The 17,868-nt window shown below is 43.1% G+C and overlaps 1 protein-coding gene across 1 annotated transcript in view; it reads right to left on the bottom strand.

Moving 5' to 3' along the window:
- The window catches only part of LOC121002311 (NFX1-type zinc finger-containing protein 1-like), a 317,735-nt gene that overhangs the window by 83,497 nt on the left and 216,370 nt on the right, over nucleotides 1–17,868 (bottom strand). Inside the window, exon 3 of the mRNA XM_040433710.1 lies at nucleotides 7,481–7,728. Within this exon, the coding sequence (XP_040289644.1) occupies nucleotides 7,481–7,708 (228 nt within the window). The 5' untranslated portion in view covers nucleotides 7,709–7,728. The remainder of the gene's footprint in view (nucleotides 1–7,480; nucleotides 7,729–17,868) is intronic.

Here is a 17,868-nt window from a genome sequence, read left to right as displayed (position 1 = left end):
GTAAGTTTTGCACAATGATTTCTTTTTTGAAACAAAAAAAATCATGTTTTAGTGTTTCCATAGTCTGAGGGCCATAATTTTTTCAGTTTTTGGTCGATTACCTTGGGTAGGGTATGATTTTTGCGGGATGAGATGATGGTTTTATTGGCACTATTATGGGGTGCATGTGAGTTTTTGATCGCTTGCTATTACACTTTCTGTGATGTAAGGTGACAAAAAATTGCTTTTTTTACACAGTTTTAATTTTTATTTTTTTACGGTATTCACCTGAGGGGTTAGGTCATGTGATATTTTTATAGAGCAAGTTATTACGGACGCTGAGATACCTAATATGTATACTTTTTTTATTTATGTAAGTTTTACACAATAATATCAATTTTGAAACAAAAAAAAAAATCATGTTTTAGTGTCTCCATATTCTGAGAGCCATAGTTTTTTCAGTTTTTGGGCAATTATCTTAGGTAGGGTCTCATTTTTTGAGGGATAAGATGACGGTTTGATTGGCACTATTTTGGGGTGCATATGACTTTTTGATCGCTTGCTATTACACTTTTTGTGATGTAAGGTGACAAAAAATGGTTTATTTAGCACAGTTTTTATTTTTTATTTATGTAAATTTTACACAATAACAGCTTTTTTAAAACAAAAAAAATGATGTTTTAGTGTCTCCATATTCTGAGTCATAGTTTTTTTGTTTTTTGGGCGATTATCTCAGGTAGGGGCTAATTTTTTGCGGGATGAGTTGCCGGTTAGATTGGTACTATTTTGGTGGGCAAATGCCTTTTTGATCGCTTGCTGTTGTACTTTTTGTGATGTAAGGTGACAAAAAATGGTTTATTTAGCACAGTTTTTATTTTTTATGGTGTTCATCTGAGGGGTTAGGTCATGTGATATATTTATAGAGCCGGTCGATACGGAAGCGGCGATACCTAATATGTATACTTTTTTCCCCCCCCTATCTTTTACCAATTTTTTTTAACTTTATTTGGGGAAAATTACCTTTTTGTTTATTTTTACTTGAAACTTTTAATTTTTTGAGGGGGAAAACTTTATTTTTTAAACTTTTTTTTTCACTTTATTTTTTGTCCCACTTTGGGACTTGAACTTTTGGGGTTCTAATCCTTTACAATGCATTCCAATACTTCTGTATTGGAATGCATTGGCTGTATGAGTAATACTGTGTGTATTACTCATACAGCTTCCGGCTTGTGAGATCCAGGCGGCTGGATCTCACAGGCTCGTCATCGGAAGGCAGCGGGATGCCTTCCTTAGGCATCGCGCTGCCTTCCATGCCATCGGGTCCCCCTACAACCGCATGGGGACCCGATGGCACCGCCGATCGCCGCCGCAAACAGCAGGCAAAGCCGCAAACCGCAGGTCTGAATTGACCTGCGATTTGCGGCGATTGCCGACACGGGGGGGGTCATGGGACCCCCCACGCATTTAGCTGAGGTGCCTGCTCAATGATTTGAGCAGGCACCGGTTCCGATCACTGCCCTGCCGGGCGGTGGTGATCGGAAATACACAGGACGTACCCGTACGCCCTGTGTCCTTAAGTACCAGGACATCGGGGCGTACCGATACCCCCTGTGTCCTGAAGAGGTAAATTTTTCGCCAAGATCTAGCATTGATGATGGTAGAGTCTGACTGCTGCACAAAGCCTTGTCCAGCACATCCCAAAGATTCTCAATGGGGTTAAGGTCTGGACTCTGTGGTGGCCAAGCCATGTGTGAAAATGATGTCTCATGCTCCCTGAATCACTCTTTCACAATTTGAGCTTGATGAATCCTGGCATTGTTATCTTGGAATATGCCCGTGCCATCAGGGAAGAAAAAGTCCATTGATGGAATAACCTGGTCATTCAGTATGTTCAGGTAGTCAGCTGACCTCATTCTTGGAGCACATACTGTTGCTGAACCTAGACCTGACCAACTGCAGCAACCCCAGATCATAGCACTACCCCCACAGGCTTGTACAGAAGGCAATAGGCAAGATGGGTGCATCACTTCATCTGCCTCTCTTCTTACCCTGATGTGCCCATCACTCTGGAACAGGGTAAATCTGGACTCAGACTACATGACCTTCTTCCATTGCTCCAGGGTCCAATCTTTAGGCTCCCTAGCAAATTTAAGCCTTTTTTTCTGGTTTGCCCCACTGATTAGTGGTTTTCCTATGGCTACACAGCTGGTCAGTCCCAATCCCTTGAATTCCCTTCTCATTGTGCGTGTGGAAATGCTCTTACTTTCACTATTAAACATAGCCCTGAGTTCTACTGTTGTTTTTCTTCGATTTGATTTCACCAAATGTTTAAGTAATCGCCGATCACGATCATTCAGGATTTTATTCCCGCCACATTTCTTCCTCGAATACGATGGGCCCCCACTATCCTTCCAGTTTTTAATAATGAGTTGGACAGTTCTTAACCCAATTTTAGTAGTTTCTGAAATCTCTTAGATGTTTTCTCTGCTTGATACATGCCAATGATTTGACCCTTCTCAAACAGACTAACATTTTTTCCACGACCGCGAGATGTGTCTTTTAACATGGTTGTTTAAGAAATGAGAAGCAACTCATTGCACCAGTTGGGGTTAAATAACTTTTTGCCAGTTGAAAGATAATCGCCCATGCAGTAATAATCCAATAGGAGGCTCATAACTATTTGCTTAGGTAAATCCAGGTGGTGACTTTTTTTTGGGACAGGCAGTGTATAATACATATATTTTACACACTACTGCAATCCATTGTCACGGGAAGAACGGGGAAGGAAAAACAACCAAAGGGAACCACAAATAAACAACAACAGACTAGGCCCCAAACCAAGGGAATAAAGAGGTCACCTCCTAGCATTCCCTGAAACTCTCCCTAAGCTGCTATCAACATATTCAAATCTCAATGGTAGAAATGCACATGCACAGGAACCTGAGACTGCTGAAACACTGCACCAAACCCTCAGCTTAGGGAACAGGGAAAGAGGCAAACGGCTCCTTCCAAACTGAAGGAGCTAGTGTCTCCCTAAAGGCCTAGTCAGGACAGACACACCAAGAAAAGGGAAAGGACTTAGCTTTAAATGAAACTGGAACAGGAGAACCACCACACAAGCAGAGTACTCCACAGAAGAGCTATCAGCCGCAGGGAAACAAGTGAGAGGCGGAACATATAAAGAGCCACCTGACTGATAATGAGCAGCATCTGCGAAGGGGTGGAAACCTGTCAGCAAAAATGAAAACAAGAGAGATCTGTCAAATAGACTCCTGAGTCTTCCGTCTATTTGAACTTCTAAGATCTCTCCCAGGGCCGGCGGTGACATCCATCAGTGGTGGCCGCGTTTGCACACAGTCAGAAACAGCTGTGGTCTTAGGCGGCCGGGGTTGTCCTAGCCACCTCGTATCTTTACATATCGTTTATGTAAAACAGCTCTGTGGAATGCCCAGCCTTGAAGCTACACAGCTAGGGAAGCTCCAAACCATGGAAGGGACAGAATTATTACAGGTCCAGGGAAGAGAAGTTGTTAAAACAAGGTACAGATTGTGGCAACCACGCTTACCATAACTAGCTGGTTGACACGATCTGGAAGAGGTTTGGAGCGCCGAGGCTGCTAATGAAATGGCAAATTGCCTGTTTTAATTTTTTTTTCCCATTACGCCATTTACCGTATGCCATTAATATTGTAATATTTTAATAGTATGAGCATTTTCGCACGCGGCGATAACCATGATTTTTTTATTTTTATTGTTTAAGTATTTTTATTTTAAGGAAATGGGGGTGGTTTGAACTTTAATTTTTTTTATATTTGCAAAAACTTTTTTTACTTTTCTTTTTTTAAGTCACCTTGTGTGACAATAACTGTCAATCATTAGATTGCCTATTGTGTTCCATGATGTCTATATAGACACCATTAAACACTTCATTTGCACTATACCGATACAATGCTGCCACCTAGTGGCCTGTATTGGTATAGTCATCTGCTTGAGGCTTCAGCCTATTAGATCAATGTAATAGGTTCCCTAAACTCAGCCAGGGAACGCTGTTACCGGAGCGGAAGTGCGCGAATTCCGCTTCCGGACTGCTCAGATGCCGTGGTCACATTTGACCACGGCATCTGAAAGAGAAAATGTATGCGTTCAGCCTTATGGCTGATCGCTTACATGTGCCGCAGGTCTCTGCTATTTAAAATAGCAGAAACCCGGTGGCTATGGCCGCCACTGCATTGTGCGAGCGGGCGCCAAGTTTGGGGACCGGACTTCCGCCGTACATGTACGGTGGAGGTCCTTAAAGGGTTAAGTTATACGTGCAAAGCCTATTCAGTTATAATATTAATGCATTATATTGGAGATATTCCAATGGACATGTCCAGACCTGTTCGGACGCACTCAAGCTGATGTCAGCAGTAAGTATATAAGGCAAGCTGGACAGATTTTGATAAAAGTGATCTGTTATAGTGCTATCAGTTTTGAAACTTAAGATGGATAAATGCAAATGTGTTAACGATCCACACAATTTCTGCTACATATGTGGCACATACACTACTTATGATCAGCGCAAGAATCTGACAAAGAGTGTGTCTTGCAGCTTGGGATGCATTTGTCCTGGTAGTGTGCAGAACTTCCTTGGGAACAGACGAGCTGCAAACTATGCTGAATTAGTAGACAACATGCTTACAGCATATGAACAACTTGGCTGCCGAATGTTATTAAAAGTGCATTTCTTACATTCCCATCTTGACTTTTTCAAACCCAATTTGGGACACGTAAGTGACTAACATGGAGAACGGTTCCATAAAGATATTTCTACAATGGAGAACAGGTATCAAGGCCGCTGGAATCCCAACATGATGGGGGACTACTGCTGGTTTTTGAAAAGGAAAATATGACCGTTCACAAACGCAAAAGCAGATGCCTGAAGCACTTTTAACAGTACTGGGCCTTGCTCAAGTAAGACTTTTAAACTGAAAAACAAGACTTTTTGAAATGTTGTTATTCCATTACATTTTCATACACTGTTTACTACTCAAACTTTGATGTAGATCAGGTAATTGTTGGAGTAAAACTCGTTCTGGTCAAAATTATTCAGTGCTTTCCAAGTGCTTAATTTATTTAGGCATACTTATGCATAGCAAAATTTAGTGATGTGTTACAACAATTCTGACTTCGGATTTGTAATCCGCACACTCGATTTAGTATAGGACAAATGTTTTTTGCCCAGTAGCAGACGAAAAGTTGTTGGGTGGTATTATTGCTAAAATTTGTCATGAATTGCTCTTTCTGTGCCTCCTTCTGGTTGATGTCGTCTTTTTCCCTGCACTAGTTTTATATTAACTTTTATGAATTTATACTTGTTAATAAAGTCTAATATTGATTTCATATGGTCTGGTAGTATTTCTTGGGAATATTATTGTAGTTCTACCATAGGTATGTGCATAATTCACAACACATGGTATTGGATCATATGAGCTTTGTTCTATCTAATAGTAATAGTTTTGGGTCAATAATTCTTGTTCAAGCCCTTTAAGGGGTTAAGCTTTTGGCCAGTGTTTGGTCAATGGTGATTTGCATCAGTGATTGTGAATCAAAACCAGGACTGTAGCCAACACAGAGATAAGGTATGTCTGAGAGGTTGTCTGACTTCAGCAAATGACATGTATCATGTAGAGAAAGTTAATACAAGCCACATACTAATGTATTGTGGTTGTCCATATTGCCTCCTTTGCTGGCTATACAAATTTTTCCATCACATTATACACATCACGTTTCCATGGTTATGACCACACTGCAATCCAGCATCGGTGGCTTCAATAGTCCCGGCCACCAGAGAGGCCAGTGGTTTTTTCTATAGTGTGCAAGCACGGCCCTGCTGCTGGATTGCAGGGTGGTCGTAACCTTGGAAACAAGAAGCGTATAATGTGATGGAAAAATTTGTCTAGCCAGCAAAGGAAGCAATATGGAGAGTCACCAAACGTGAGGATGCTGCCACCCGCAGCTGTGCTGCATTTTGGATACGTAAAAAAAATTAACAAAACGCTTAAAAAAAAAAGAAATTGCAACAACATATCTTTGTTTATGCTGTGTTTCCTTCCAGCAAAGGGAAAAAAGGCAACTCACACACAGCAACATTGAATTACATTAGTTACAAAACTGAGTTACATTAATGTAATATAAGGGTACTTTTACTCTAGCGTTGTTAGAATCCGTTGCCGGAACTGCCTGCTGGATCCGGAAATCCGTATGCAAACGGATATCTTTTTTTCCAGTTACGGATCCGTTAGACTTATTCATTGAAATACCGGATCCGTCTTTCCGGTATCATCCGGAATAACGGATCCTGTATTAAATTTTTTCAAAGCTAGAAAGAACTGCGCATGCGCAGACCGGAAAACCGGATCCAGGGATGCGCCAATTTCCGGAACTCTTGGTACCGGATCCGGCATTAATACATTAAAATCGAAATTAATGCCTGATCCGGCAAGTGCGGTAGTGTTCCGGAATTTTGGCTGGAAAAAATACTGCAGCAAGCTGCAGAATTTTGTCTGGTCACATACCGTACAAGGGACGGAACGGAAGACATCCTGATGCATACTGAACGGATTACTTTCCATTCAGAATGCATTGGGACAAAACAGAAGCGTTTTTTTCTGGTATTGAGACCCTTTACCGGATTTCAATACCGGAAAAGAATAACGCTAGTGTGAAAGTACCCTAAGTCTGCTGTGTGTTGTCCCTTGCTGGAAGAAAATGCAGCATAAACACAGATATGTTGTTGCAAAAACACCATGCGTTTTTGAATTTTTTGCTGCATTCAAAACACAGCACCCTGCATGAAATACTGGCTTGTGAATCAGGCCCAGAACCTGCATTTATAATCCATTACATGGACACACTTCACACACCCATCAGATGGACTCTAGATATCTGAACACTGCCTTTAAAGGGGTATTCCAGTAGGTAAAAGTTATCCCCTATCCTAACTTTTACCTACCAGAATACCCTTTTAACAATAGCTGACTTCAATGCATTCCTGGGAGTTACAGGTGTCTGTCACAAAGGATGAGCTTCTCCCCACCCACAGTAGTAAGTTACTTACAGAGGTAAGTTAAAAAAGAGAAAAGGGCTGAAAATTACACTGCACGGCAGTGTTTTTCTGCATTTATATATTTAAAATACTGGTATGCATCAAATATATAGATTTAATTTGTGGGATAACCACTTAAACTACAGTCATATCTTTCTTAGAGCTCATGCACACGACCGCTACGTATCTTGCCTGTGTTCATTCCGCAAATGCAAAACGGACAAGAATAGGACATGTTCTATTTTTTGTGGCCCCACGGAACAAGGAGTGCTGTCTGCATCTTTTGCGGCCCCAATGAAGTGAACGCAAAAAATGTGGCTCAGATGCAGAACCAAACAACGTTCATGTGCATGAGCTCTTAGAGAGCCGTAGAAAAAATCCTGTCAGTATTTATCACTTTGAGGGGGTTCTTTACCTGCCAGTCATCTTGATCGTCGCCTTCTGTATTCATTTCATGATCCTCAGTTTCATGCTCGCCAGGTACAAATACCAAACACTCTTTCATTGTCATTTCTGCAATCTGTCGTGCCTTTCTGATTTGAATCTTAATGTCATCATCTTCTTCGATCATTCGTTCAGCCTCTGCTAGTTCTGCTTCATCGCTTACTTTTATAAACTCATCATCTTCAGCAGTAATGTCCATGGAATCTCCACTGAGTTCATCTGAAGGCAAGGAGAAAGTATGGCCAGGATATTACAAATTCATAAAGAGTATGACAATTCTGCTTGGTCTATATGTGTACAGGAACACAGAGTAGAATTGGATGACACCGCCTGACATTGGAACAGGAGTAAATGTGGTGGAATAAGGGCCTCTGGCAGACTGACGGTGGTGCTCTATCTCAAATACAGTTCACTAAATATTCCCAAAAATAAACCATAAAATGATGATGATCATCAAAATCATCCGCATTAGTCTTTATTCTCGGACAAAAATACCTTGTACAATAGCAGTGGAGGTGCAGGATGCCACACAAGCATAATAGGCGTCAACGGCCGTTTCGCACCAATACACTTCCTAGACTGATGTAGACGATTTTGGAGAGTGCTATCATTTTATGCTTTTATTGTGGGACAATATTTGTACAGGGATGCCTTACGCCACCTGCACATATTGCGGAATACGTGCGCTTTTTCAGCGCGGATTTCCATGCAGAAAAAACACAGCATAGCACAGTACCAGCAAATGTATCAGATTACACAAAACACTTTGCAGATTTCTTTCTGTGCGGAAATTGACCTGCATTGCGGATTTCCAAATCTGCAGCATGTCAGTTATGTTTGCGGTTTTCAATGCAGATTACACCCTTTTCCAATGCTGGGTGAGATCTGCAGCAAAACTATATCTAATCTGCACCAAAAGTCTCTGGTAAAAATTGCAGATTTTGGTACGGATATGGTGCAGAAACGCACGTAAATCCGAATACATGTGGATTTTATATACGTTCACCAGCACCCATATGCAGGTACCCTTAAAGGGGAATTGCAGTCAAAATAATACGGTAATCTATGTCATAGATACATATGGTAAGATTATATTGGTGCTGTCTGTTATCTAGAACCACCATTTATTTCCGGAACAAAAAAGTTCTAAAGTCCCTTGTCCTGCCCATGGAAATCTATTATGAAATACTAAGGAATGGTGTGATTGATTTGAAATACAGTCAGATCCATAAATATTGGGACATCGACACAATGCTAAAATTTTTGGCTCTATACACCACCACAATGGATTTGAAATGAAACGAACATGACGGAGGTACTGGTTAATACCACTCGACCCCTATAGACATACCACCAACCCACCTCTAACCATCTGCCTCCCACAACCCTCTCTACCCCAATAAAGACACTGACACTGCTTTATTGGATTCATTTTGGCCACAGCAGCCTATTTATTACAAACATACATAAAGTATTATATCAAATATTATAACACTGTAACCTCATCTTTTTCCAAGGGGGAGGTCCTTGAAGCCCTAAACCAAAAAACCGCGCCGAAGGTGAGCCAACTTACCCCCAGCCGTTGACCACTAGCTCGGAGGCACCCCTGATGGGTCACCCTGACAGTTCTACCACATCCACCCAACAATCCTGGGAGTCTAGCCCCACCTGTAGGGCCCTCCCATCCTCATTACCCTCAAAACACACCGACTCCAAGGACCTCCCACCGCCGTACTGCCGTGACAATCTTCCCTTGCCCATTGACTTCACCCCACTTCTCCACTTCACCCATACCCCACTTTTCCATGGCGGGTGGGTGGGGGCTTTTATCACAAAATGGCCCCTGACCGGCTGCTGCCCACTCCTTTTAACTCCTTGACCACCCCCACTAACGCAAACCCCCAATCCCTACCCCGGGAAGAAGGAAGGGGGGGGTCTCGCTAACCACCCCCCCGTCATGGTCGCCTCCCCTAAAGGCTCCCGCCCCCCAGTCCGGCTCTACTAGATGTGCTTTAACTGCAGACTGTCAGCTTTAATTTGAGAGTATTTACATCCAAATCAGGTTAACGGTATAGGAATTACAACAGTTTGCATATGTGCCTCCCACTTCTTAAGGGACCAAAAGTAATGGGACAGAATAATAATCATAAATCAAACTTTCACTTTTTAATACTTGGTTGCAAATCCTTTGCAGTCAATTACAGCCTGAAGTCTGGAACGCATAGACATCACCAGATGTTGGGTTTCATCCGTGGTGTTGCTCTGCCAGGATCCAACTGCAACTGTCTTCAGTTCCTGCTTGTTCTTGGGGCATTTTCCCTTCAGTTTTGTCTTCAGCAAGGGAAATGCATGCTCAATCGGATTCAGGTCAGGTGATTGACTTGGCCATTGCATAACATTCCACTTCTTTCCCTTAAAAAACTCTTTGGTTGCTTTTGCAATATGCTTTGGGTCATTGTCCATCTGCATTGTGAAGCGCCATCCAATGAGTTGTGAAGCATTTGGCTGAATATGAGCAGATAATATTGCCCGAAACACTTCAGAATTCATCCTGCTGCTTTTATCAGCAGTCACATCATCTATAAATACAAGAGAACCAGTTCCATTGGCAGCCAAACATGCCCACGCCATGACACTACCCCCACCCTGCTTCACTGATGAGGTGGTATGCTTAGGATCATGAGCAGTTCCTTTCCTTCTCCATACTCTTCTCTTCCCATCACTCTGGTACAAGTTGATCTTGGTCTCATCTGTCCATAGGATGTTGTTCCAGAACTGTGATGGCTTTTTTAGATGTCGTTTGGCAAACTCTAATCTGGCCTTCCTGTTTTTGAGGCTCACCAATGGTTTACATCTTGTGGTGAACCCTCTGTATTCACTCTGGTGAAGTCTTCTCTAGATTGTTGACTTTGATACACATACACCTACCTCCTGGAGAGTGTTCTTGATCTGGCCAACTGTTGTGAAGGGTGTTTTCTTCACCAGGTAAAGAATTCTTCGGTCATCCACCACAGTTGTTTTCCATGGTCTTCTGGGTCTTTTGGTGTTGCTGAGCTCACCGGTGCGTTCCTTCTTTTTAAGAATGTTCCAAACTGTTGTTTTGGCCATGCCTAATGTTTTTGCTATCTCTCTGATGGGTTTGTTTTGTTTTTTAAGCCTAATGATGGCTTGCTTTACTGATAGTGACAGCTCTTTGGATCTCATCTTGAGAGTTGACAGCAACAGATTCCAAATGCAGATAGCACACTTAAAATGAACTCTGGACCTTTTATCTGCTCATGGTAATTGGGATAATGAGGGAATAACACATACCTGGCCATGGAACAGCTAAGAAGCCAATTGTCCCATTACTTTTGGTCCCTTAACAAGTGGGAGGCACATATGCAAACTGTTGTAATTCCTACACTGTTCACCTGATTTGGATGTAAATACCCTCAAATTAAAGCTGACAGTCTGCAGTTAAAGCACATATTGTTTGTTTCATTTTAAATCCATTGTGATGGTGTATAGAGCCAAAAATGCTAGAATTGTGTCGATGTCCCAATATTTATGGACCTGACTGTATCTTAGATTTCCTGTAAATGACATCTCTGGGCCAAACAAAGGGAATTAAGTGTTAGGCCTCATGCACACGGCCGTTGTGCAGCCGTTCTATGCATTGGGAACCGCAATTTGGGGCAACAAATTGCATTTTACAAATTTTGGGCTAAAAATAGTTTTTTCAATTGTCCTTTATTAAAATGTTTTACCCATTCTGTCACAAAGGCTGTGTAAACACAGACCAGAGGTACTTACTGGAGAATCAGCATTTAAGGCTACTTTCACACTAGCGTTAGGTTTGTCAGGCAGGCTGTTCCAGCAGGGTACTAACACTTGCACACATGTGCTGCCGGAAGTCCAGCCCGGCCCAATTCACTATAATAGGGACGGACGGGAGATATGGTCCCAGCACGGCAAACATGCCGAGAGGCAGTCAGACAAAAGCCGCAGCATCTGGAACAGCCTGCTGGACAAACCCAATGCTAGTGTTAAAGTAACATTAATATTTAAGTGGAAATTAAGTGGTGAGTATGCAATCTTTTACATGCAGTAGTGTTCAAAAAAATAGCAGTCCAACATCATTAGCCCGATAAATCAGTTTTTGTAGAGTGATATAGTATTTCTACATAACATATAATTTACTTGTAAGTGTAGAAGAGTAATAAGAAAAAATAGACCCAACAATTATGCCGCTCATTCTGAATAATTCAATAATTACTGCGTGCTCAAAATAATAGCAGTGAGCAGTTAAATTGGTGCAGTCAATCTTTCTGTAGATTAACAGGTGTCAATTGTGGCCCCTATTTAAGGCCATAGGGTGGCAAATGTTGCACATGTTGGTTATAGTGCATTTCCTTCTGAAATACTGGGGAAAATGGGTCGTCCCAGACATTGTTCTGATGAGGAACATACTTTGATTAACAAGTAGATTGGAGAAGGACAACAAATACAGAAGTGCAGCAAATTATAGGCTGCGTAGCAAAAATGATCTCAAATGCCTTAAAGTGGCAACCAAGACCTGAAAGACACAGAAGGAAGTGAGGTTCTGCTGTTCAAATGGATTGATGAATAGCCAAAATGGCAAAGGCTCAGCCAATGATCACCTCTAGAAAGATCAAAGAAGACCAGTGAGTACAGCTACAAGCAGAAGACAATTAAGTGAAGCGAAGTTACTAGCAAGAACTCCCTGCAAAGTCCAATTGTTTCACAAAAAGACATGTTCTGAATAGGTTAAAATTTACCAAGGAACAAATTGACTTGCCCAGAGAGAAATGGTGCAATATTTTGTGGACTGATGGAAGCATAATTGTTCTTTTTGGACCTAGTGATCACAGACCACATGTCAGATGACATCCGAGCACTGAATTCATGCCACAGTATGCTGGTGCAAAAATCATGATATGGGGATGGTTCTCATACCATGGTGTTGGGCCTATTTATTGCATACGATGGATCATGGATAAGTTTGAATATACCAAAACACCGTATTTTTCGCCCTATAAGATGCACCTAGGTTTTAGAGGAGGACAATAAGAAAAAAAAATAATAATTCCATTACACCTCAGGTCAGACCAGCAATCAGACCTCCAATGTTAATCAGACCTCAACTTACAGCTCTAATCAGACCCCAATGTCAATGAGACCTAAGATCAGACCCCCAATGCCTCAGATCAACCCCCCAACTTTCAGCCATCCATCAGCCCTCATGTCAGCCATCCATCAGCCCTCATGTCAGCCATCCATCAGCCCTCATGTCAGCCATCCATTAGCTCTTATGTCAGCCATCCATCAGCCCTCATGTCAGCCATCCATCAGCCCTCATGTCAGCCATCCATCAGCCCTCCTGTCAGCCATCCATCAGCCCTCATGTCAGCCATCCATCAGCCGTCCTGTCAGCCATCCATCAGCCCTCATGTCAGCCATCCATCAGCCCTCCTGTCAGCCATCCATCAGCCCTCATGTCAGCCATCCGTCAGCCCTCCTGTCAGCCATCCGTCAGCACTCCTGTCAGCCATCCGTCAGCACTCCTGTCAGCCATCCGTCAGCACTCCTGTCAGCCATCCGTCAGCACTCCTGTCAGCCATCCGTCAGCCCCCAGCCATCCGTCAGCCCCCAGCCATATGTCAGCCCCCAGCCATATGTCAGCCCCCAGCCATATGTCAGCCCCCAGCTATCAGTGCAAATAAAATAAAATAAACCACTTACCTAGCCTTCTCCTGGACACCACCGCTCCTCACCATCGTGATCCTCTTCATCCTGCTGTCAGCTGTGCTCTGTGAACCGGCGGTCACAGCGTAAGGTCACAGATCGTCCTCACGCTGTGCGCAGCCCTGCACAGCCGACAGCCGAGGACCAGGAAGTGGTGAGTACAGAGCCTTCACCGCTTCCTGATCCTCCGGTAATAATGAGCGCTTCCATAATGGAAGCGCTCATTAGTATTCGCCCCATAAGACGCACTGGCCCATAACACGCACCTAGGTTTTAGAGGAGGACAATAAGAAAAAAATATTTTCTATTACACCTCAGGTCAGACCAGCAATCAGACCCCCAATGTTGATCAGACCTCAGCTTACAGCCCCAATCAGACCCCAATGTCAATTAGACCTCAGATCAGCCCCCAATGCCTCAGATCAACCCCCCAACTTTCAGCCATCAATCAGCCCTCATGTCAGCCATCTATCAGCCCTCATGTCAGCCATCTATCAGCCCTCATGTCAGCCATCTATCAGCCATCATATCAGCCATCTATCAGCCCCATGTCAGCCATCTATCAGCCCTCATGTCAGCAACCTATCAGCACTTATGTTAGCCATTAGCCCTTATGTCAGCTATCAGCCCTCATGTCAGCCCCGAGCCATATGTCAGCTCCCAGCCATCAGCGCAAATAAAATAACTTACCTCTCCTGCTCCTAGACGCCACCGCTCCTCACCATCGCGATCCTCTGCATCCTGCTGTGCTCTGTGAACTGGCGCACACTGCATGTTGTCACAGATCGCCCTCACGTTGTGTGCAGCCCTGCACAGCCGACAGCCGAGGACCAGGAAGTGGTGAGTACAGAGCATTCACCGCTTCCCAGTCCTTCGGTACTAATGAACGTTCATTAGTATTCGCCCCATAAGACGCACTTATGCCCCACTTTGGGCAAAAAAAGTGCGTCTTATGGGGTGAAAAATACAGTACTTGAGGAGATCATGTTGCCCTACGTTGAAGAAGAAATACAACAATGAACCAAAACACACCAGTAAGCGAACAACATCTTGAGTACAGACAAACAGGATTGAGGTCAGGTTTGACAACCGTCCGTAGATTTACGGGCAGCCTGCAAAACCAGGGTATTTTTTCTATAGCGTCTGGCAGAAAACAATCCCGTCCGTGAATTTTCTTCAGTATTTACTGCACATGTGCCGTGAATACTGTGGTCACAGCCACCGTGCATTATATAGGCTGTAGGCTTCTTCCAGGCCAGCCTGCAGCCTGTGACTTCTCTGTCCTGGTGCAGGCACATGTGATGATGTCATCACACCTGTGTGTGTGTGGGATGACATCATCTTGCAGCATGCCACCTGCACCGGGACAGATGCAGGCTGACCTGGAAGAGATGTGTGCCCTACACTGCGGATTGCGACACGGAGTAGGACTCAGGTAAGTATTTATTTTTATTTTCCAGAGCACTATAAGTGGGGCACTATAAAGGGGGCACAGTGTGTGGCACTATGAGGGGGCATAGTGTGGGGTACTAAAAGGGGGCAGTGTGTGTGGCACTATATGTCAAGATCCAGCTCTTTTAGAAGCCTTAAGGACATGACAGGGGAAGACCTAATCCAGTTATCCATCCACAGACAGCTGTTTTGGGGTGCTGCCCCTCATCAGTGTGGAGTAGGATTCTGACTAAGCGGGAGCAATGCCTTGGAGACTACTGAAATAAAACAATAGCTAATCTTAGGGAGACTAGCTAAAAAACTATTTAAACTAATTGGGGCAATATAGGTGGCTATATAAACTCCTGGGAGCAATATAGGGGGCTATTTAAACTACTTGGGGCATTATAGGGGACTATTTAAACTTTTGGGGGCACTATAGGGGGCTATTTCATCTACTGGGAGCACTATAGGGGACTATTTCATCTACTGGGGGCACTATAGAGGGCTATTTAAACTACTTGGGGCAGTATAAGGGACTATATAAACTACAGAGTGCACTACAGGGGACTATTTAAACTACTGGGGGCACTATAGGGTCTGTTTAAACTACTTGAGGCACTATAGGGGGCTATTTATACTACTGGGGGCACTATAGGGGACTATTTAAACTACTGAGAGAACTATATGGGACAATTTAAACTACTGGAGGCACTATAGGGGACTATTTAAACTACTGGAGACATTATAGGGGTTATTTAAACTACAGTGGCATTATAATTACTGGAGGTACTATATGGAAGCATTAAAATTACCGGGGCACTATAGAGGGGCCTTATTACTTCTGGGGGCACTGTGGTGGTTTTATTACTACTAGGAGCATTATGGGGGTGTTTATCAAAACTGGGGGCACTTTGAGGGCAATTTTAATGCTTGCTCACTATGGGGGGCTTTATTACAATTGGAGGCACTATGAGGAAAATTATTTCTATGATGGGGCATTATTACTACTACCGGGGGTACTATTGGGGGTGTTATCATTACAATGTGGAGGGCACTACTGCTAACAGGGGGATTTTCGGGGAGCAGTATCAATATTAGGGCACTATTACTAATGAGGCCACTCCTGGTAAGAATCATTAGTGTTAGTGGGACTTTGGGGAGCACTGTTACTACAAAGCGACTATCTGTATCGCACTATTATTTCTACAGTATAGTATTTGAGGGCATTGGGGCACACAATTGGCACTTTATTTAGGGTAGCAGCTGGATAACTCTGTTGGGGGCTGGGGCACCAGAATGAGGATGATAGAAAAGTGAGGAACTTAAGATGTCTGTATGCAAACTCTACAGAGAGAAGATGTGGCTGAAAGAACTCTTGATAAAGGTCTGAGTCGAAACAAGAAGATGAGGAAAGAGAAAATCCACATCAGAGGAGACATCACTGGATGTAAGAGGTATGTGGTGCTGTATTACCCTGTATGTTTTGTAGAGCTGTATGTAATGTCCATCCAAATATGTATTTAAAGGGGTTGTGTAGCCTCTTTATATTAATGACCTACCCTCAGTGTTCTTTACACTGCCTGTACTCTCCCATGTAGTGGTGGTGTAGTGTAATCACAAGTACTTGCTTCATTCACTTGAATGGAGCGAGTACTTGTCATTACACTGCTCTTCTGAGTGCTCGCATCATGGGGCTGCTTGTTTACAAACTGCAGCGGGAACTTACTGGTATATGGCATGTTACCGCTGCAGCCAATCACCAATCAGTGGTCTAATGCTGAGGACAGCGATAGGCTGCAATGGTCACATGCCATACCCATACACATCACCAACATGCACATCACCAACACTGTACTTGCCTGTTACATCGCTGTCAGTCTTAGTTCACATGGCCGCAGAAATGATGCCAGAAAGTCCAGACCGTCACATGCATCATCACTGCAGCAATAGAACCAAAGGACTAAGACTAGAGTGACAGGAATGTAACAGCTGAAACTTGTGTTTTTTCCCCACATGCTGCTGCCATATTTTATTTCTAACTCCTGGATAACCACTTGTGGGGTGTTTGTGGTTCAAGGGCATTATGTTTAGAGCATTTTGACGGGGTGCAATAGGGACGTGGTCTCTAAAAAGGGGTTTTGTGTATGTCCATAAACATTTTGGGTTGTCCGTGATTTTTAGTTCAGTTGTCCAGAAAATTTAAACGGAAGGTTGGCAACCGAGATTGAGGTAATGGAGTCCCCTGACCTCAATCACATGAGAGAACTTGTGGGGTGACATAAAAAATGCAGTTTATGAAGCAAAACCCAAACATGCAGAAGAACTGTGAAATGTAGTTCAATCGTCCTGGACTGGAATACCTGTTCAGAGGTGCCAGAAGTTGGTCGACTCCATGCAACATGGCCACTGCCACGAAATATTAGGTCAGTAATTCAAAGGAAACTGAAATCTCTAACTTTTTCAGTTCATACATTAAATTTTTGAGTTTTACAGAAAAATGCTGGCACTGGTATTTTTTTTGAACAGCCAAATATTCCTTCTTCTTCACTTTTACGGTTTTGATTTGGAATTGAATGAATTGTATTTCCCGTGCATTTTCACTTATGGAAATAAAAGCTATTCTAATTATTTAGCGATTTATTGGCCTTTTTCCACTCACTGATATTTTTTACTACTGTACTATTACTGTAAATCAGACAGCTCCATATTTTCCTACGCATTACAATTACAGCACCATACACACACACAATTTTTTTTTTTAAATACCAGTATATACACTGTTATATTCATTCACACACAAGTTTGTACATTTGAAAACACATTTACACAAACTTCTATACACTCAGGGCCGCTGATAGGCCAGTACAGCTGGCCCAGTTGTACCGGGCCCGGCTGGCAGGGGGGCCCGGGCAGCCTCGACATAACCAATTAATGTTCTAAAAAAAAAAAAAAAAAAAAAAAAAAAAAAAAAAACCTCCACAGCCCTGACCGCTAGTCAAACGCCGTCGTACCCCCCCCCTGCTTTCTACGTTTTTGTTTTTTTTTAAATCGCCGCTCAGTACCTGCCTGCTTGCTCCGTTTGTATGCGGCAGCAGGTAGGGACTATTTCCTCTGTTTCGGGCGCGGAAGAGTATCTCTTCTCTTCTCTCTCCCGCGCCCGCTCCTCTGCTCTGCTCA

The sequence above is a fragment of the Bufo bufo genome, chromosome 5 (assembly GCF_905171765.1).
Source record: "Bufo bufo chromosome 5, aBufBuf1.1, whole genome shotgun sequence".
NCBI lineage: Eukaryota > Metazoa > Chordata > Amphibia > Anura > Bufonidae > Bufo > Bufo bufo.
The sequence above is the reverse complement of the archived record's forward strand: the minus strand, read 5'-3'. Positions and strand labels throughout refer to the sequence as shown.